Raw genomic sequence first — 22,846 nt, 5'->3', positions numbered from 1 at the left:
AACTGCATCGTACAGGCTGGGAAGAAATCTGCCTCTAGGATTTAAGATTCAAAGTGGGGAATATTCTGTGATTGATGCGGCAGGAGGCGTGTTGTTCCTAGCTGTTCCCATTGAGCGTAGTCGCAGATTTTTATCTCTTCTTTTTCGAGGAAAAATAATATTTAGTGTCCACACTTAAGTGTTATAGAGAAGCCCTTTTCCTCAGCTTGTTAATGGGTTCATCCGTTCGGTCAGGTTTTCATCTTTTCGATCTCATTAGGTATTTTGAGCTTCAGGGATCAGTGTCTGACTCACTTTTGCCTCAGTGGAATGTATTGTTTGTTCTTTGTGAGTTGTTAAAAAAAAAAAAACTTATATCCTCTGAGTGAAGCTTTCTTCGAGCACCTAACTCTTTTGGTTCGTTTTCTGCACTCCGTAGCGTTAAGCAAAGGGAAGGAACGAATTTCATGCATTGATTAGTTTCCACAGAATCAAGTGCCTGTTGTTGGGCCACTATGCAAAACTTACCGATGGGGTCCTGCAATGTTAATGGCAATTTTGCGGGTCGAAATTATGGTATTTAATAGGTGGTACATTGCATGTTCCTGGTTTCTTTATTTATTGTCTAAAAAAATTGTTTGGATAGGGTCGTATTCGCGGGCCCTTATGCTGTGCATACTTTTGCTATATGGTAATAACGCCCTTGCACTCCGTGCTGTTGACATCAAGCGGTTCTCTGCCTTTTGTTTTTCTTATGACATTACTGGTGAGGAAGACCAACCGTGTGGGACACATTTTGGAATGAAAATTTTAGCCTCTTTTTAGTTCGGACTATCGGCCGCTCGCTTGCACTGACCTTTGCATACGGATGTAAGTAAAATCCCTCTTGTTTTGATCCATGACATTAAAACCTTCAGAACACTCACTTTTTAGTATTAATTCATACCAGAACAGAACACCTGTGTATCCATCGGTTATTTAGCTGAAATTTAAATTGCCGAGGCATGCGTCCAAGGCAAGCATCACTCCAATGTAAAAGTGATGCGCTGAGTTCCTAGCGATATAGTCCTTTCTTCGGTAAAATTGGCAAGGTGTTTTTTTATTTTTATTTTTTTAAAGAGACGTTTAGCATGTAGGTAAATACACAATTACATTTTCGACTACAGAGTTTCAGAAAGTGATGCCTTTATTTGATATTCCCCAAACTGTACATTTTACCCATTTATTTATTTATCCTTCATGATTTCAATTAGTTGCTAGAATATCAAAATCATAGACATGGTGGATGTTATTGCTACACATTACACCATAATAAGAATTATCGCCAACAGATGGCGATAGTGAACCATTTTGACTGGTTCATTGTTAAATAATCATTGGATAAACTGGGTTGGGAAACCAGTTGAACGGCGTGGGCAGACATCTTTGTGCTCCGAACAAAGGTGAATTTGATACTTGAAAAATTGTAGTGATCTTTGATGTATTACAGGGATAAAAATTGGCACAACATAATATCGCAATTTGAAGAAAAATTGTATTTGCATTTAATCGGACGTCATTTTTTAGGTTCGATGCGTCAAGTGTAAAATCTCCCGTTGCGGGGGGGGGGGGTATTGATTGGTTGGTTCAGGTTTGATTTTGACAGATAAGGTTGCTTTGAACGCGTAGCAGTGAAATAATATTTTTTTCTCCATAACGTTTTCATTTTTTTCCAGTTCTTCGCATGGACATTATCGTATTTTGTGCAACTTAGTCTCATCGTCGTTTTAGCGCACAAACGTAAATTCTCGCTTGGGTCCATGTTTGGCGAGTGTTCTAAGCACGAGCTTGATGTTGAGTAAAAAAAAATATGAAGGAAAAAAAATCATACATTGACAAAAATACACATGATTACCCCCAATATCCATTCTGAATTAGGACTGTCTATCATACTATATAAGAGAAAAGGTAAGTAACTTCCAAATGCTTCGTACCACCCATGACCATAGTCCTACATGGAAGACCTCGACGCTAATATTTATGTTGTGTGCGTCTAGGTCTTACAGCCTAGCTAATGGCACTATGTAGCGTGTTTTGATGTTGACTAACATCGTTATGAAAGTCTAATTTTCAGGAATATTTTACACAACTGTTCACTAAAATAACTACGCTTTTCAACAAAGTAAAATCATAATGTTTTAGTCGGACTTACTCTGATTTCTTTTCTCTAATAAGTTCAAATTCTTACAAAAGAAATGGACCTGTTTTCAAGTTTCGTTGGCCAACATTTCAATTGGCTGGAAGATGATGAAAGCCGGGAATGCCAAAATCCAGTTAAGATGAAATATTATTCTTTAATAAAACGAATAAAAATATGTTATGCCTATTGGAACTGAAAGCAACAGGTCATTTCGTTCAAGATATCCCCAACTTGAACTTACTTCAGCATACCTAGACTACCATCGCATTGCAACAAATTCAAATGAGGGGTCCCTGAGTGGTCTAAAGCGCTTTCCGTTACAGATCACTGCCATCTCACCTCTGTCTGCGTGGGTTCCAGTCTCGGATTCGGCTAATGTGGGTATGTGAGAAAGCTTGCCAGTAGCTTCTCATGGGTCAGTGGTTCTTTCCGGGGTTTTCCTGGGTTCTTCTTCCACCATTAATACTGGCCGCCATGTATAGCCTATCGTGTGCTGAAAAATGGCGTTAAACCCTACAACAACAACAAATTCAAATGTAAACAAAATGTGAAAATGCATCCATTTGCAAGTATCATATTTTCATTCTGCCAGGATAAAGACAGCATAGTAAGTATATTAATTACACATAAATTAGTGGAAGAGTGTTGATATATGGTGCCAAATGTGAGATATTCCTGAAACTTTGACTACTAGTCAGCGACATCGGAACACGCTATGCAAGGCCGTTATTTGGAAACTAAGACACAGCACTAAAACAAAATCAATATGTGCTATGTCTTACATTGTGCCGGGAGAGTGTTATGCTCGGTTGAAACCAGTGAAAAGAGCTATATATACCATGTTTGCGACACTATGATACATGCTTTCTTGAATTACAGAACAGTGGTTGATGCAAAAGTATGTTTTTACTTACAATTACTTAACTCGGGAGTAAAACAAACCATTGAATATGGCTGTGTGCATTTAAAGATGAAAATAGCAGAAGGAAATCAAGGGTCATGTGTGGAACGAAGTATTTGGAACTTACCATATCTCATATATAGAATGATGGGGTTCTGTGTCAGAATGGGTCACGGGGATAATTTGAAGTATTTTGTCACTCAACAATATTTTTCTCCTTCAATGTATTGTTTTTAATTTTCTACATCAGACTTACATCAAGCACCTGTGGTTCTAAGCTCAGTTATAGATCATTAATCTCGGCTCCATCTGCACAGGCTTCAGTCTCAGCTTCACTAACACCGGCATAGGAAAAATTTGCATTTTGAGTAAGTTTCTTAAACGAAATGAAGAACAACAAACTAATGTGGATAAAAGGATTTGTCTTGTTGAAGAAATAGGTCACATTAGAAATTATGAATCGGTTGCAACAGAGGTGATGACTTAAAATATGAACTCATCTTTTTCAGATAAATTCAAAAGGAGTATTCAAACACATATGCTGCCCACCATTTTTTATATCTGTCTTGGTCACTTTTTGCAAAATCTTTACCTTGTGTTGTTTCATGTTGAAATTTGCATATTTCTTATATATGGTTATATAGAAATGTTGGGTGAACATTCAGCTACAGGAATAAATAAACAAGACATTTTTCTAAGTTTCATTTACTTCTGAAGTCTGTTTAGGTCTTTTCATCAATTGTTCCCCCCCCCCTCCTCCTCCTCCCCCCCCCCCCCCCCGCTTGTATGAAATACTATTTTTTGTTGAGTCATACACGTGTTGAAATAATGTGACGCTTTTACAGTTTAATGTTTTTTGCATAGTTTGTGTATGTAGAATTCAAAATTGAACACATTTGCATGTTATCTGTTTAAAACTTAACGGCATGCATTCAGACTAGTGCACTGTCCACCATTTTAATATTGGTCTTTGGTCACTTTTTGCAAAGTCTTGACCTCATGGTTATCTCAGGCTGAAATTTGCATATTTTTTACATATGGAAATGCTTTGTGGACATTCATCTTTTATAATAAATCACTTTTCATTGTTTCAGGTACATGTAAAACCTTTCTGCGATGTTTGAAATGCCCCCCCCCCCCCAATTTTTGCATTAAATACCATGACCAGTCTTACACAAGTTGAGATTATATCTTTTAAAGCTAATAGTACATAATATTTACAATGTTCACAATTTAGTAAACAACAGTTGGTACTTTAGAATTACGATAGTTTTGGTCCATTATCATATCTTTAAAACTAATGACAAAAGTTAAACAAATAGAAGTATAACCTAAATTTAATCTTTCATAATTCTGCATATCATGTCAAGTCATATGGACAAAATTCTTGACAAATTCCTCATTTTCATATTGTACAGGTTTTCCAAAAATTTATCACAGTAAATTGGTATTTCTTGGTGTAAATTCTCTATGTTGCAACATTAAATTTTGGATATCAGATTTTTGTTCATATTAATAATTCTGTCCACTTTTTGAGCAATATAATATAGTTAATGAAGTAGCATTAAATTGTGAAATCATTGTGAGAGAAGGAACTGGCACTCGTGAAATAATGCTGATGTTTTGTAAAAATGATATGGTACAGATCGAGTTTTGATAATACGCTAAATGCAGATGGTTGATCTTTAAACCGTGAATACATATTGATGTAATAATATCGGCTGTTTACATATGAAAGTGGAGAAAGTACCAGGGGTAATGAGGTTGTCATTTTGAGAAATCTAAATATTAATCTCAGGAGCCCTCTAGTGTGGTCCCTGGTTGCTACAATGAAGTAACTAAAGTTTGTGCTCTTTTTATATCCTTGGAGCTTTTAATTTTCAAAATTGTTACAGGGTACAAACAGGAGGGTGTGATTACAGCAGAACCAAAGTTGCAATAACTTTTAAGTTGACAAATATTGAGTCTCTTTCAGAATTTCTGTCCTGTATAATGATTGGTTTGTTTTGCTTTACTATGGACCTAACACCAACATTATTTTCTAAAATGTTATAACATTTTTATTTGTAAAGTTTGCATTCCCATGTTAATTTTCCTGCCGAATGCTTCTTTGATGCCAGATTTTTTTTTGTATGTGTAGGTGGTAATGAGTTGGTCAAGAAAAGAATGATTGGAAATTCTACCACTTAAGTCTTGTAATAAAAGTTTTCTTCATCTTCCAGCAAGGTGCAAACCACACTGGTGTATTTCCGTTCCATGTAAATCAACAACCAAAAAACCCCAGTGAAACTTAGGTCTCTGACTTGTATGGATGTTACTTTTTACCTTTGTTTCTTATTAAAGATCTGCAGTGAGTGTGCTCAGCAGAATCTCTGGATTAGTAGCATAGGACATTGACTAGACTGCCATTTTATAAGTATCCCAATCTCTGGCTTGAAAGTCCAGAACTTTGCTTGTACATTCTTGTAAACTTTGTTTTGCCTTTTCTTTTTAGCCCCCATTGATTGCTGAAGGGGTATCTTGATTTGGTCATCTAACAGTCATCTGCCTCGAGAAACTTGTTACCAAGATTGCATAAAACCACTTAATGTAGACATGTAAGTTGCTTTCATATTTGCATACGTATGTATTTGATATGACTTGAATTTCAAGGCCATTAAAAAAAAAGTTGTACACATTTTAAATTTTTTGGGACCTGTACTTGTTTACAAGAAGAAGAAACCCTGTTAAAACAGCTTAACAGAAGCCATTCTTGGTAATGTGTACTGACGTTTTTTCATACACGTTTTCATACGTAGATGATCTGACTCTAGTCCAGGCCATTATCAGTATTTTAAAAAAAATAATTTGAACATTTTTATATTTGTTTTCACACACTAGATTTGATTGTGCTTTACCAGTTGAGATTTTTAAAAAATGAAATTTGGTATGCATGTTTGTGTCTATATGTTGATGAACTTGTTGGATTTTCATGCCATTTCAGCAATTTCTCAAAAATCTTTTAAGACGTTTGATGAAGCAATGTTAAGGGGCCATCCATTATGTATGCAAAATGTCAACCACTTTTGATCCTACCTTCCACCCATGTAGCATAGTGTACTTCTTCCTAGGTCCCTCAGATGTGTTTGCATCACTCCTACTTAGTATGACCTCTTCCCCCCCGCTATATGGTTTTGTAGCATCAGTGATAACGAAAGGCACCATATTTAGCCATTAAATTCATCAATTTCTAATTTAAAACCAAACAGGAGGTTTTCTTTAGTAACACGGTTGCCATATTACATATGCGAGTCTTTGTTTTCAAGCAGCAGATATGATTGTTCACTGTCTTTGATAATCTCAGTTCCACAAAATTTGGAATTAATCTCTTTGAACAAATGTGTATAAGAGTCCCTCTGCTTTATTTGTTTAAATTCTTGACATTGCAATTATTGGATGCAGTCCAAAGTTTTGACTGCCATCGACTGTTCTGGAAACTAGAAATGGTCAGCAAGCAGTCAGTATGCTTGTTTACATCTAGAGGTTCCATTTGCTTTGAAAATGCCAACAAGTTGACTTTTAGGGACCCCTTTGAGACATTCACGTTAAAAAATTTTAATTGCAGAATTTTATGCATTTTTGATATCCTGATGCTTTTCTTTTTTAAAATCGGTAGTGGGGTACAAACAAACAGGAGGGGTGTGAATCCTATAGATTATTGTTGGCTAAGGGACATGTTTTTCTTGTAGTAGCTGTAATATAATTTATTTGCATACATTATACTTGGTCTCCCCCCCCCCCCAATGTGCACACATACTCAAAACTTTGCCACCCCCTCCACCTAATTCCATGCATAACTACTAAGTGGATGGCTCCTAACAGGATTAAGCATACGTCACCTCCAAGCTGAACTTTTGTTTACATGTTTTTTTTGTGTATGTCGAGAAAGAGAGAGAGATAACCTGATTAGATTTTCAATAATTTCAGCAGTATTTCAAAAATGTTTTTACTCTTAATTTTTGGGTTTTTGATGTCTGCACATTGACATGTTTCAAAATTTTGTTTTACAAACACATTATGTATTTTACAGCTACAAATCTTTATTTTTCAGGGCAGAAATGTCCCGAAAAATATCCACAAAGATTTATGTTGGAAATCTGCCTGACACCTGCAGAAGAGTAGATCTTCAAAAGTTGTTTGAGAAGTATGGTGAAGTTGTCGAGTGTGACATTGTAAAGAACTATGGGTTTGTAGTAAGTAGTTTTGTTTTATGCATTACATTTAATCAGATAATTTATTTTAGTTATAACTTTCTGAGAAGGAATTTGTGGTATTTGCCTTACACTGTTTTCTTTAAGGTATATAATTAGCACTAATACTTTAGTTTCATATCTGGAATTATACAGGGAAGATATTAACCTTTTACCTCATGTAAGCACCTTGGGATGCCTCTACCCCATTCTCATGTAAGCGCACTTGGACGCCTGCTGTAAACATCAGCCATTTTGAGCTGGTTTTCATAGCACCCCCATCACAAGTAATTGGGTTGGATTCTCCACTTTCCTAAATGGAGGCAGCAGTTTTAGTTCAGTAGAATCGTGACTATGAAAGCTTCAGTACTTTGAGTAAAGACTCTAATGTTGATGTAGGCAACACTCAGTTTTTATAATTTATCAAATCCAGATGATTTAGTGTTATAAACATAAATAAAGAACCAGTATATTTCGAGGTTGAGAAGTGGCAGTTATGGTTGGTCATGACTTCACTGGCTTGACTGAGCGAGTTGTCGCAAGATTTTAAAACAAATAAAAAAAATTATCTGGTGGAAAATAATTATAGAGGTATAAAGATCACATTTTACTCTTAACTCTATAATGTGTACCGAAAATGTAAAATGGTTAAAATTAATTTTGAACATACAACAACAATAGGCCTATGCACATGTAGTCAAATAGGTAACTGGGACCTCTACAGTGGCCTTGTGGTTAGAGCATCCGCCTTGGATGCGGGAGGTCGTGGGTTAGATCCCTGGCCGAGTCATATGAAAGACTTACAAAAACTAACAGCTGCCTCGTTTGGCGCTCAGCATTAAGAGGTTAGTGTTAGGACTGGTTGGCCTGATGTCAGGATAATGTGACTGGGTGGGACATCATGCCACATGTCTGCAGCATGATACCCCAGTGCTAGACATCACTATAAACTGACACATTGCAGACATCATAGCGATAGGACTGAAAAATCGTTAAAGCTACGTTAAAAATCCAAATCACATCACATCAAATAGGTAACAGGTGTTCTATTTATAGCACTCTACAGTATGTGAATTTGTACATGTATATGAACTGCCTACAGAGCTCTACACCAAGGTAATGGGTTAAGTGCAGTCCAGGAATTGGAATACTTTTGAACATAGCTTCTGTCTTGGTCATGTCTTGAATGCCTGGATATTTTCATTCAGGAGAGCTTAAATCCCGTTAAGATAATTCTGGTATTCGGTTCCTTTGGCATAGTTTTTCTGGAATTTACAGTATTTGTAGGAGTTTGCTGAATCTTTAAAGGCCACTTGGCTGAAATTATTGACTCTGAAGTATAAAACTGCTCCATAGGTTATGTTAAAGTGATAGTTTACGAATGTCTTGCAGTGTAGAACTTATTTTTAATCTTGTTAATAGGCACAAGTATGGCTTTCTTTGTCGCTTCATTACAAAGTTTACTAATTTCAGCACTTTTCTGACCCAGATGAGGCCAAGACAGCAGTGGATGCACTGAATGATACATCGTTTGAAGGTTCACAACTTAAAGTAGAGGTATGGAGAAGAAAAAATGTTTGTCTTAGAAGTTCAAGTTGACTAAATTGACTGTCATATACAAAAAGAATATTTTCATTGCGTGAATACAGAGGAATGGGTACATAGTTCTCCTTAGATTTGACAGCTGAAGAGTCATTTGCCCATGACACCAAAATTTATAGTTGAAATGAAAATCTTGGGAGTGAAACTGAAACCTCGAGAGTCGTTTGTTGTTGAGTCGTGGTCTCATATCTGGGAGTATTTGTTATTCATAGAGCAGATTGATGCTCAAGATTTCTTGTCTCGTGTTGAGTAAAGAGAGACGCTTGTAGAGTACTTTGTAACTGATCTGTATGAGATTTATTCTCTGTCTCCTCACTATTAATATTAAATTTGTTTCTTTTGAGCCAGTGTCATTGTATTACAATTCAATGAGGAAGGAAGAGGTGTATATCTCATAGTTCACTACACATCTTAGTTTCATTCACAAGATTAACGACTGTTGACCACTGATGGCTATAATTGTGATTAAATTTCTTATTTAACAGACTCTTGATAGTTTTTGGTCCAGACTTCCCCTTGAAATTTTTTTTACTTTTGAGAAGAATGGAGAATGTCTTCTTTTTAAGCATTAGAATGTGTCAAGGACAAAATTGTGCTCGGCCAGATAGAAAAATCAAACTCTCATTCTTTTCTGTGGCTGGGATTTTAATTTTAGTGTCTGCTGTCCAATATTCCTACAAGTGAAGTTCATCCTACGTAGAAAGTTTCAGAGTTGGATATGAAATGTATTCCCAAGCTTCACATTTCTTAGCCATCATCCCGTTTTTTAATTATTTTTTCCTTAGTATTGGGAGAAAGTTATGTTTCTGCATTTTGACATGAACTGAACTGAAATGTGTATCGGCTTCCCTCCTTTGTAAATGACTTGAGCAGAACAATTAAAAAATCAGGGATCACCTGATTTATATTAAAAGGCCATGGGAACCACCTTTGATCTTTTTTATTACTTATAACAAATCATAAAATATCACAAATTTTGGTTTTAGCTCGACATATTACAACACTAAGGTAAGGCATTAACAGCTTATTGCAAACATGCATCAGCATTCGTAACCTGAATACCACACATCATTGCACTGGTATTACATTTTTGTTCTCAAGTAGACTGCTTTGCACTGATTATTCTAACATGGAGAGAATACACACAAATGTAGTTTTTTTTTGTTTTCAAACAATTATTGTTTATAAGACATGCTTTGGCTGAAATCCATGTGCCATAAAAGCACAGGTTGGAATTTCCATGTGTCAGAAAGGGGTAAAATTTAAGTAGTCATAATAAAAAAAATTGTATAAAAAAAACCTCCGAAAACTACATATGTCAAAATGCATGTTGTGTTGATATGCCTTTTGTATCCAGAGTATTTGGCATGTCAGTCATCACTGGCATCAATTTTATTTTTTATCAGTAAACATCCACTAGCCATTCCCATTATTTACAATTTAAATAACTTGTTTATATTCGTTATAACCATGTTTTTAATTATTTCTTTTTTGCCACACGTCCAACATGTACCTTCCTTGCCTAGTTAATAATGGCGCATGATTGACATAGATGCTTATTGTGATTGGACAAGTCATCTCCAGTAAAACATGGTTACATGTTAACAAAACCATTATAAAACTTTTGAAAAGAGCTAGTGTGACATGATGGAATTGTAGACTTGTGGTACAAATGTATGGTAAAAAATAGTCGGCTGCTGGCTTTTATTGAAATACTTGTACATATGTTCATAGATATGACAGAGGTTTATATTTTTGCAGCTTTCCCACAGTAAAGTGCGACAGAAGCCAGGTATGGGAGGCAAAGGAGAATGTTATAGATGTGGGAAAGAGGGTCATTGGTAAGTACAAACATGTCCACTCTAATCTTTTGTAGTTGCATGTTTGTTGGGAGTGGATAGCATTCACTTGTTCAAAACTGCAAGACATTCCCGGTTCTTTCATTCCACTTATGGTATTTCTGCTCTTCTGTCATCAGTAAATGACCTCGTTAATGCAGAGCATTTTGTAATGTCTGACCAACCATCAGTTACCATTTCGGTTTCTGTACAGTAACATTATTTCACCACCATCTACAGATATTGAATTTTGTGGATAGCTTGTACTTTGGATAGTGAAATGTCTTTGGGATCAGAAAATGGTAAGAGATCAAAGTCACTTTGCAAGGAAAATATTTTCAATCAAATAACTTAAGTTAACTTGAAGAACCCTGTTGATTTTGGATTCAAAAATTCTGCATAGCATACATTAAACTTTGTGGATGGCACTTGAGGTCAAGAAGAGAGCTGTAGAGTTTGAGGTCATGATGGACAAGGTCGAGGTGACTAGAAAAAGAAAAATTGTGCATCCGTCCCATTTATTATATGAAAGACTATTTGACATGGGGTGGGAGTAGAATATTTCATCCACAGTACCCTTTCGAGGTGACTAGAAGAAGAAAAAATTGTGCATCAGTCGCATTTATTACATGGAAGACTATTTGACATGGGGTGGGAGTAGAATATTTCATCCACAGTACTCTAATTAATTATATTCTAGACATCTTTCCCCAAAACAGTAAACCAGACATTTGTGGTTAATATTGCTGTAAGATGTACGTGTGTGTATACAATTTAATTTGAATGTCTGTCATATTTTCTGCAACTTGCATTATATTCATTTAAGTTAAATTTAATTTTTGTTCTCTAAAAATTTAATGTTCATTATTATAAATTTTCTACAACTTGAAAAATGCCTATTAAATTAGATTGTAAGAAACTTTTTTAATTGCCAGAATTCAGAATCAGTGATGAGCAAGAAAGTGCAAGAGTTTTGTATTAGCCTTTTGAATTAATGCAATTCTTGACTTTATCCTTTGCAGGTCCAAGGACTGCCCCAAGGGACCGTAAGTGTTTGTCTGATTTGTTTTATTTTCACACAGCAATACAAGATAACATGTTAAGTGTGTTCTTTAGTTTTGTTAAATGCTTGTACATTTCTGTTGGATACAATTTGTGTTCTACTGAAATTCCAATTTTTAATTTTAACATGAAAATAATTTTTGCAGTATTTATTAAATACCGGTTTTTCCATTAGGCAAGTATTATTCAAATTAACTGGATTTGTAATTAGGGTCAGTAGCAATCCTTGAAAATCTTTGAATCCTATAGGCATCCTGGACAATTTTGAAGAAGGCTTACATTTTTTAAAAATATAATGCTGGAATTTTGTCAGGAAACCCATGAAAATCAAAACTGATGTCAAAAAAAATATATATTGCAATTTCAAACATCATTTTTGGTAAACATCAGTTTTGCCTGGATACTGTTTTCACTTGTAGATGTGCCCAGATGCAAAGGTGAGCAAGCATCATGGCTCAAAATTCAAGAATATAAGGAATGGCTACAGAAAGATTCAGAAATTTATTTCATCATCTAATGAAACATCAGTCGATACATCTTGCTAAAATTGCGACTGCTTCAGTGGCTAAAGTGGTTAGAGGTTCAAGCACTGGCCAAGTCATAACAAAGACTTGTAAAAATGGTACTAACAGCTGCCTTGCTAGGTACTCTGCATTAAGAGGTTATTGTTAGGACTGGTTTGATAGAAACTTTCCTGAGATATATCTTCTGTGATGCAAAATTTGACATTTGCGCAATAACAGTAGATCTTGTTATGGTTTTGGTTCTCCTGTGTGTAGAAAACTTGGTAACAGTGACATTGGTGAACATGAATGACTTCTGCTGCATGTTTATCAAATTAAGATGATTTAGTTGCATAGACAATGAATTTAAAGTTGAGAAAGCTCATCTGCACTTGCTTACAGCATTAGTGACTGAATGTGTAATGGATTCTCTCAGAACCTTAAAGCATATAGAAAATTTTTCATTAAAAAATATTTGTACAGCTATAAAGATCAGATTTTTCTTTTAAACATAAATTTATAACAGTTGTGTAAAAAAAAATGTGTTAAATGGCTCCGATTTATGTTGATGTTAAACACATTTCACTGATTAAAATTTTCCAGGCAGACTTATTTGCTTAGAATAATTTTAGTAACGTATTTATAGCATACTGCTCTCTGACTTCTGGCTTAATCACATGTATTTGGACGCCGATATTTTTTATCTTGGATGCAGGAGTCCTCTGTACGCATCAAAAGAACAAGATACAATAGCTTGGTGGCAAGTTCAAAGTCTTTGACTGACGGCCATGTGGGAAAATGTACTGATATTTACAGTGATTGAATTCAGAGGCAGAATGACCCACATATGTACATGTGGTCATTTATAAGAGTTGTCAAATAAACAGCTTTAGCTTTCATTATTGTTTTCATTTCCAAATGTAGCGGAATAAGTAGTGCAGAATCAAGACATGTTGAGACTTGGACAAAATGCCATTTACAAAGTTGGATAAGTATTTTGGGGTTAAACGGCAACAAGATTCAGAAGAGTGCTAGAATTGATAGTTTGGATGGGACAGTACCTAAGTGTAAGAAATTGTGTAATGCCCAGCTTAGTGTTTGGAATTAAGTCCTTATTTGGATTGACAAGATTCAGTCTCACTCTCATGAACAAACAAGAGCTATGTCTGTTATAAAGAATGTAGAGATTAACTCAGTGGCAACCAATAGTTCTTCTAATTTTCATAGTTTTTGGCTAGGGCCAGGGGTCATGTTACCAGGGAAAGTGGTTGATTAAGTTGTCCCAAAAATGTAAACTTTGCCTTCTTCTGTTAGGAAAGCAAAATCGACTTTGCATTGTGATTTTTTAAAGTGATACATTGACTGACCATACTTTTTTAGATGCCTCCTGGCCTTAGCCCGTTTAGTTTTAGTGTTGCAGTGAAATGTATTCATCAAGACATCAATAGCTAGGCCTTGTTTTCATATCAGTCATGTTGACAAACAAATGCTTGCCTATTCACAAGCATGTGTTTTGATAGCTGATTGACCCTTATCCATTCTCTGATTAATGTAGCAACTATCACTGCCCAATATCCACTTGTTTCCTTTGATAATAAAAGCATATGAACTTGTGTTTTGACACTTTAACAATAGTGTGTAAATAGCAATTTGTGTTTTATGTATACTAACTGCCTCTTGCACACTATTTCGTCATAAAAATAGTTTGAAACTGTTAGTGAACCAGTAGACCTAATGGGAAAAAATGGTGGACATCACTAAGTCTGGGATGTACCAGTTTATTAGTTTGTCTGTTTTAGTAAATCATCAGGCAGATATATTCAGAAAAATATACAATTCATTGAAAGCATAGCCTAGGTATTATTTCATTTAAAACTTAACTTTCAGAGTCAAATTATGTAAGTCAGAAATGCATGGGACAATGCTGTGTTGTGGAATATGTGAGATGCGTTGTAAGGTCTAAGTTGTTTTCTGACTTTGCATGTATTTGTAAAAAATGGAAAAATCAGGAAAGCAGATACTATTTAACCATTGACTAAAATTACTACAAGTACATAGGCAAATTAATAAACCATAATTTTGCAATCATGTCATTGGACTTTTGTAATGAAGTTATATTTAAGTGAGTGATAGATGCACTCATGTCTGTGTTGATTCAGTAGGAAAGAAGGGTTTAGTTCATATCCCGGCTATAAAGGACTCCAGTCTGTAATTTTATGCATTTTAGTGTGTTATGTATGGATAGTTACGGTAATGTTTTATCTGCAACGAAGAAATGAGGATGAACAATATGATCTGAAGACACATGTGCATTTTACCTCATGTACATACATTTAGAAATCTTTAAAAGTCATTATTGTGAACTTTTAGAAAGTATAAATAAATAAAAGAATTTTAAAAAATTGATTAGGGGTAGTTGATTAAGCATTTTTACTAACTTGAAATTACAGTAATATAATCTGGTTACTCAGTTAAAATTTGTTATAATTTCTGTTATTCTCTTTTAAAGTCATATGGCCAAAATAGCTCCGACAGTTGTCTACTTGGAAAAAAAAAGTATTGCTTAAATCAAAGTTAAATGCGAGTATGAATACTGGACAAGAGAGGGCTTAATTCAAATAAAAGAACATATACTGCGTTTCTTGCTTCACGTCCACTTCTCCCTGTTGAGCTCTCACTTCTGTCAGTTCTGTCCAAAAGGAGAAGTCACTTCTCCATAAAATTCAAGTTTAGCTTGACCCCTGGAGGTGACTGCAACTTTTGCTGGTGGGACTCCTCTTTTTACCAGATAGGGAGTCCTGGACTCCTAGTTTTAAAATCCTAGTGAGACATATATATATATATATATATATATATATATATATATATATATATATAGTAATAGCCATCACAGCAAGTTATATAAAATGCAAATTACATGCATAATTACTTCGTGCTATATTGTACATCTATCCTGTAACATAAAATTGGGTTATGTAACTGGGTTAACTTTCACTAAATGGAGGGACAAAACAAAATTAGTACAAAAACCTTGTTCTAGTATTCTGGATCGGTTTTATTTTCCTATTTTGGATCAATAATAAAACAAGAAAATGCTTAGGGCTGTTCCATTAAAACATAAATGGTACCCAGGGAAGGCAGCTTTTAAAAAAATATGCCATGGTACTTTGATTCGCAGATTTCATATTAAAATGATTAGAAAATTCTAAATTGTATATATGGGCGAGTAGCCCGCTTTAAAAGTGCCTCCCCTGGGTTCCATGTACGTTTTAATGGAACAGCCCTTAATGTATTATTGATGGGGGGGGGAACAGAATTGAACTCAATATTTTCCTGGACAAGTCAAGTTTTTTTATTAAAGGTTGTTGTAAAAGATATGTTGACTAAAGCATGTATACAAGTGAATGGTGAAATCTTTCATATAGCTGAATAGATGTACTTTGTTGATTTCCTGTTAATAATCTTCATTTCAGATCAAGGCCAAAAGGTGGAGCTCCATACAGGGAGCCTTACAGAGATCCCTATGATGCCTATTACAGAGATCCTTATCGGCTGCCCCCACCTGATAGATACAGGCCCTATCCTGACCCCTATGACAGGCGTCCCCTTCCACCTCCACCTCCAAGGGATCCATACTTTAGGGAGAGGGAGAGAGACCCATATGCTAGACCTCCACCCGAGTACTATGGGAGACGGTCACCACCAAGGTAGTCCAAACACATACTTAATACAAATGGAGATTTATGCACTTAATGCAGATTTAGCTTGCCATTCACCTGGAGTTCTTTAATCACACTTGGTAATTTCGACCTGGTTGTAAATTACATTTATCATGTTTTGAAATGTTATGGTGAATTACTTTAAACCAAATTTCACTTAACTAATGCATTGCAATGTAGATGTACACGCATACATGAAATATCCCGATGTTTAATTTTGAAGTTGATGAAACCTGCTGTTGAAGCAGAAGGCTCAGATTTCTTTGTATTTTGATTCACCTCTAGGTAGTATAGGAGATAATTTTTACTAACAACTTCCATGTCAACATTAGCTGGTATAAAAACATATATGTATGTTCAACCTGTCTGCTTTGCAACAGGTCCTTTTTTCTTAGTTCCTTGCTAGCACTTTGAAGTGGGTTTCAAGGCATCTAAAGCCCTGGGAGAAGACTAACTTTGTATTAATATTCTTCTACATTATTTGTATATTGGTCACACTTTTATATGCCCGCCATAATGTGAAGTGTATTATTTTATGATGTCATTAATTTTTTATTTTTTTCTGTACAGTAGCACCATCACCAGTTATCAAGACTATTTGGATGGCTTACGCTTAGGGTAAGAAAGAACCCTCTTGATTTCATTGCCTAAAGGTCGAGGTCAGTGGCACTGAAAGAGCATTGGTTTTCGAACATTACCATTAGTTATCTATTGCATATTTGGACCCAGTGTTATGTATAGCTTGCATTGGGGGTAAGGAAGAAGTCTATTAATTTTAAGGTCAGTGGTTATGGTAACTGATGGGAAGAAAAAAGATGGTTTTTGCACATAAATCTCGGTTATCAAACATGTACTTACACTAGTTTGTGGAGGAGTTGGCTAAAAATTAAGCCTGTTCATTGTTAGGGTCAAAGATCTTGGTCACTGACTGAAAGAAGAAAAATGGCTTTTGCATAATAGCATCAGTACCTTTGGCAAAAGTGTGTTATTGATATGAAAGATGCCTATTGATTTTGGGTTCAAAGGTCATGGTCATTGTTGCTCCAAGAAAAACGGGTTTTGTTGAATAACTTTTATTTTGAGCAGGTTTCTTGACCAAACTGTGCAGGTAGCTTAGTGTAATTAAAAAACCGTATAGAGTCAGGAGTAAAAAGTTTGGATGTTGCATTCATGTTGCGCATAATAATGAAATAAAGGTTACTGCAGATTGAGTTGAACAGTTTATGATTGTATTCCTTTCAGTTCAGATTATTGAGATAGGTGGGTCATTAATGTCTCGAGCTGACCATATGCTTCTCTCAAGTAAATCTTACCCTTCTAGTGTCTGCATAAGTTTTTATATCACTGGGCAGGAATATATTATTCCATCATGGTACCCTTATTGTATGTAGCTTATGGTTTTTGTATCCTGCATAAATACTGTTATAACTAGATGAATATTGACAAGTACAACACCCTTTTCCATAAAAAAAAAGAAAATGGGACATTGAGCCCATATTTAATGCTTCAAAGACTTACTTTAAGTTTTGTGATTTTAGTTTATTTCTGAAGTTTTGTTCATGCCTGCATCTTGTTAAGTATGACAGCCTTGAAACAAAAGATTGCTTTGATTTACAATTCACTTGTTACTGGTTTAGGAAACTTTCTGTATTGAGCTTAAGACCACATGGGTGTTTTTGCAATCTTTAAACATACTGTGTTATACTCTGAATTGTGAAGTTAGTGGAAATATTGGAGTACTACACTCTTGTCACAAATTTGGGCCACTGACACAATTCACGTCGTCGACTTAGGTTCATTTTTTAGTTCATTTTTTAATCACTGTTCATGCGAAGAATGGGGAATTGGATGTTGTGCATGTCCTTTAGAACCATGTCCTTATAACACTATGCTTATTGTTGCATATATTTCATTCTCTACCATCTTTGGTTCAGTATTTGCAGTTAGCTCATGACCACGCTATTCTAGATACATACTATCTATCCTTCATAGCATCATGAAATTTGGTCAGAGGATGCAGCTTGATAAGAACTACACCATAATTGCAAAAAGATGTCTCTCTGACCTATTTTTAATGCTTCACCTTTGTGGAAAGCTTGTGTTCAAAGGTAATTTATTGGTTGCTCTTCATGTACCAATAAAAAAAAATTGGATACTTGAATGCATCTCTTGGTGCTAAAGCCTTACAGCCTTAGAAGTTCACAGTTATTTACATTTTACTAACATGGGTTCATTGTTTGTGTTTTGCTCATCACCACATAGTTTCCAAGGAATATATATATATATATATATATATATATATATATATATATATATATATATATATATATATATATATATATATATATATATTCTAGCCTATACAGGGGTCCCTTCCTGGCCATTTCATTTTAAATAGGAATTCTGATAAACATAATTATGATCTCACATTATATATTATGCTAGTTTACCCTCATCTGGCTAACTGTATTGTAATTTAGGAAAAATTAGAGTTAGATAAGTGGACTACTCATGTCAGGTCTCAATTGCTGTAGGTAATCAAGGTAGTTAGTGGTGTATGAGTTGTAATATTGGCTGTCACTCTATTTAATTGAAAGCCTGTGGCTTTCACCCAGTAAAATTGGCTTCAGGGGGTGATCATACATATAAGCTTATCAAGATCTTTAGAATAATAATTTTTGTAACACAATTTGTTTCAGAAAAGATTGAGGAAAAAACTATAAAATGTAAAATTGCATATGATCTACAAGTAGATGCTTACTTATGTGTTTACAGTTACAAATAATAAAATTATTAATAAATATGTTGACAAGATTTGACCTTTTCCTACTGGCTAGGTTTATCAGGTAGTCTCATAGAAGAATTTAGTTCCCATTGGATGGATTAAATTGTGAGTTCTTTTACTGTATTGGACATTTGCAATCTGTCACATTGCAGTAGTTATAATTTGTGTTTTAGCCTTGCCTGTATATAAACAGCTCAGATTAGGCAGTTTTATTATTATTTCTTCCGTTTTTTTTTTTTGTTATAACATCTAGTTCGCATACATTTTTTATGTTGTATTTATTTATTTGAGAGGAAAGACATTCATTTGGATTATTCAGTGGAAATACAATATTTTTTAACTATTGTGAGTTATTTAAGAAGTTCTGGATCACACCAGTTTGACGTCAGGACTGTTGGTGGACTATTATATTCATGGGTCTGACAGTTATATGGAACTTTTAATTCTTGTGGACTTGAATATAACTTTTTCAGGATTATTTTAGATTCAGTTAATAACATTGATAATTGTTATGGTTTACAACAATTTATTGTTTGCTTCATTCTCTTGTTTAGTTTATGACTACAGAATCTTATACAGATTACATTGTAGTTTTATGTACTTGTCCACAAACATGGAGGCAAGATTTTACCAATCATTTGATTTTATACCTGATTGCCTTAAAGTAACTGAATTGAAGCCTTCCTCCATCACATTAAATCTGTTTTGTCATGACAAACTTAATACATTACCTTGTTTATTTTCAGGGATCCCTACTATGACGATTATTATAGAAGAAGGTAACAGCTTTTTAAACAATTAGACATACACATCAGACTGCTGTAATACTGAGATATAGTAATAATAAAAACAATAAATGCATACATGAAAACTATTGTGAATATACAGAATCATTGTAAGACATTTGAAACAGTTGCTGCAGACATGAGTAGATTAGAGGACTTGTGAAAAACGTGCTTCTCAAATGTCGTGTATATTATGCCTAATAGCATTATTTAGACTGGACAAAATGTATTCACTTTCTATTTAAACAAATTGAAACTGTTAGAACCTGTAGGCTTTTATGGCTCTTTCTTTGTCTATCCAAATTACATGGTTTGGAATGTTGCCTTATAAAGGTTTAGTAATTTCAAATCCAATTTTCATGGAGTTTGTTTTTTCATTACTATGAAATGTCAACTACAGCAGACCAATGCTACTTGCAGGACTCAAAGAATCATTCAGATTTTCAGATGCAATTTGATGTGTACATGGTCTCAAAATGATGTGCCTTTTATGGTGTAAGTACACTTGTGGGTTGCTTGTACAGGTTTAACATTTAGAAAAGTTATGGCCCTGGATTGGTTATCCATCCCCCAGGACCTTGGTCTTTGCAAGATAACCAACCAAAAGTTGTTGGCTTTTAATCAGATTTTGCTTAAGTTGGAGGCTTTGTACCTTTTTCATTTGCTGTTCCAAGATATCTTTTACCAGAGTTATCACCCCTGACTTTGGTTTTGGTGGCTTACATTTACTAAGTTTCGTTGGATTTCAACCAAAATTTGTATTCACATTTATGTTCGTAAGACTTGAATGCATTTCAAGTTTTCTATATTATCATTTACTAGAGTTGTGTTTCCAGATTGCCCATCCTCCACTCTGCTTTCCATTATACACTTTACTAAATAATGTTTCATTTCAGCAAAACCTATTATACAAGTTTTATTGATGAAACTTTGAGTTTGGTTTTCCAAGAAAAGTTGTTCTATTTAAGCAGTGATGACAACCATTTTGATTTTGGCAGAAATTGGTCCAGTTTTTGATCTCAGATTACACCATTATGATCATTTAAACCAGATTACAGTTTTCTGGTCCAGTAAAATTTTATATGGGCAAAAAGAAGTTCAAACAAGAGGATATAAACTGAAATACATCTAATGTCTTATTGGTATTAATTTGTGAAAGTGTATCTGTATACTTGTATTACTAAAGCAACTGAATGATCTATCAAAAATTGTATTTAGCTTATTGTACTGCTTTACCTCATATTTGCTAGCCAAGGTTCCAATATATTAACCCTATCTACACCTTGGCAGATTGAACAGATATTTTAACGCTTTGTCCTAGCAACATCTGTTGGATTTCATGAGTTAGTATGTAATGTCAGCTAACCAATAGCATGCAGCAGCGGTGCATTGTATGTCGGCTGTAAATGGTGGGGGCAGTTGACTTCAAAGGATACTTTGTAAGTTTAACATTGAAAATATGACTATATACAGGAGAGAAGGCATTACTAGGCATGATTATTTGAGTGAAATGTGTTGGTACAGACACAGATCGGAAGTGGAAAATTGTTTTTGAGTCCATTAAAGTTGTGTACTCCCCATGTCTTGATCATGTTGGAACAGTGTTCAGATTTCAACAATGTTGATTGAATGTAGCGGCTTGAAAATATCATTGCTTCTGCCCTTAATCTTATGTAGAAAGTTATTTTGACAATGGCTTTTCATCAGACAAGTTCCTAATGGTTACTAGTTGATCATAAATGAAAATCGTGTCAATTAACCCTTGATATAGTCACCATGTTAGCTCTCTTGAAAATATCTTTGCATCACCAAAAATGAATTCTTTTTATCAACAATGGATTTAACCAGTAGACTTAATATTATACCAAGTTGAAAATCTTGCAGTCTCTGCTTTCCCCAAATGGATGGTCATATTGATATGGGGTTTTCACTAAATGACTTTTAGTTATGTTTTATGGGTCATAAATGAAATTGATGCTAATCGATAACTTCTGCCACATCTTTTCCCTTGACCATGTTTTTTTAAACAGTAAATTCATATGCATGCTCATATCATTCTACCATCATCCATTGCTGCATTTTTCCAGTGTTACGCTCATTTTGGTTTTTAGTGCAACTACTCTCGATCTTAGATGAGTCACCCAGAATGTTTGGCAGACATTATTGATTTGAGATCAGCATAAATAAATCATTCCATCTTCTTGCTTGGATGCATTTTTCCATTTCATAATTTCACTTTGTACGTTTAGATTTACAGCTTGAGTTAAATTACTCCGTAACTGAGTTGATATTGACACAAGTTAACAAGCATATATCGACCTGATGCAATTTTGTGAAGAATTGAACCCCTTTAGATTTCATGTATATCTTTTATGTGTTGCTAGAGCTATGCCCCTTTTTGGTGTTAAATGTATATGGTGTAAATGATAATGCTTGTGTCTCCAAAGCTTTTGATGAATTCACTTTATATTTTGTCGACATTACTGACATCAATTCAAAATTCACACATTCTCTGCTCTGTACTCAGTGATATATTTTGCAGCGTTATGCCCTTTCAGTAGTCGAATGTAGATACAATATATGATTTGCACCACACATAGGGAACACAGTTTCACTGGTCCTTTTTAATAAGTGGAAAGGGTTATGCTAGTTTTATGATGTATAGGGGTGAGATACAGGCACATGACTTGTATCATTTCTAAATTGTGGAACAATAAAAGTGTATCTTTCTCTCTCTCTCTCTCTCTTCCCCCCCCCCCCCCCCCCCCCAAGTCAAAACTGCTAAATTCTTGCAAGGAAAGAATGGACTTGTCCATGTATAATATATGGGATAGACTTTTTAGGTAGAATGCAAAGTCCAGGCTGCAAGACTAAATAAATAACTTGGGATTTTTAGGGATGGAACCTTTCCATTTTGTTTATGCAGACCAGTTTTCCTTTCTTGTAAAAATTACCAGTGGACTTTGTTTTTTTTTACCTAGTTGTAATTCAAGTGGGAAAGAAAGTAATAAAACAACAAGTCACCTTATACCGGAAGTTGACCTTGCATGCCGGAATTTTTCATGGTTCAATTATTTCTTTGTGCAGTTTTGAGTGTTGTCTCGCAGACACCAGATATTTTGAAATAATTTCATGGCTTCTATGGAATTTAAATTGTTGAAAGAGGAAAATGTGTGGACATCACTAAATTTGGCCAGTTACTAAAGAATCATTTCAAGTGCCCTAAAGATGCATGGCAAATTTTCAGTGTTTTTTTAATGGAGG

General features: G+C 34.8%; 2 protein-coding genes across 14 annotated transcripts in view; both read left to right on the top strand.

Moving 5' to 3' along the window:
• The window catches only part of LOC149805186 (mitochondrial amidoxime-reducing component 1-like), a 134,516-nt gene that overhangs the window by 106,240 nt on the left and 5,430 nt on the right, over window positions 1-22,846 (top strand). The gene's annotated exons all lie outside the window — the stretch shown is intronic.
• LOC149805185 (RNA-binding protein 4B-like) overlaps window positions 1,344-22,846 on the top strand; it is a 31,297-nt gene continuing 9,794 nt past the window's right edge. For 4 of the 13 annotated variants that reach the window (XR_016418189.1, XM_089948237.1, XM_089948253.1 and 1 more), the window contains exons 1-9: window positions 1,344-1,421; window positions 5,554-5,656; window positions 7,150-7,291; window positions 8,762-8,845; window positions 10,652-10,731; window positions 11,751-11,774; window positions 15,767-16,000; window positions 16,586-16,630; window positions 19,544-19,576. Coding sequence is in view for 10 of the 13 variants with exons in the window: in XM_089948237.1 (XP_089804363.1) it covers window positions 5,655-5,656; window positions 7,150-7,291; window positions 8,762-8,845; window positions 10,652-10,731; window positions 11,751-11,774; window positions 15,767-16,000; window positions 16,586-16,630; window positions 19,544-19,576 (644 nt within the window). In the remaining 3 variants the exon portion in view is untranslated. Of the gene's footprint in view, window positions 1,422-5,553; window positions 5,657-7,149; window positions 7,292-8,761; window positions 8,846-10,651; window positions 10,732-11,750; window positions 11,775-15,766; window positions 16,001-16,582; window positions 16,631-19,543; window positions 19,577-22,846 lie in introns of all 13 variants that reach the window. The other 9 variants (XR_016418177.1, XM_089948228.1, XM_089948244.1 and 6 more) reach the window with 3 other exon arrangements.

The sequence above is a fragment of the Sinohyriopsis cumingii genome, chromosome 2 (genome assembly GCF_028554795.1).
Source record: "Sinohyriopsis cumingii isolate HCF-2022 chromosome 2, ASM2855479v2, whole genome shotgun sequence".
In the NCBI taxonomy this organism is placed as follows: domain Eukaryota; kingdom Metazoa; phylum Mollusca; class Bivalvia; order Unionida; family Unionidae; genus Sinohyriopsis; species Sinohyriopsis cumingii.
This window is presented reverse-complemented; position numbering and strand designations above follow the sequence as displayed.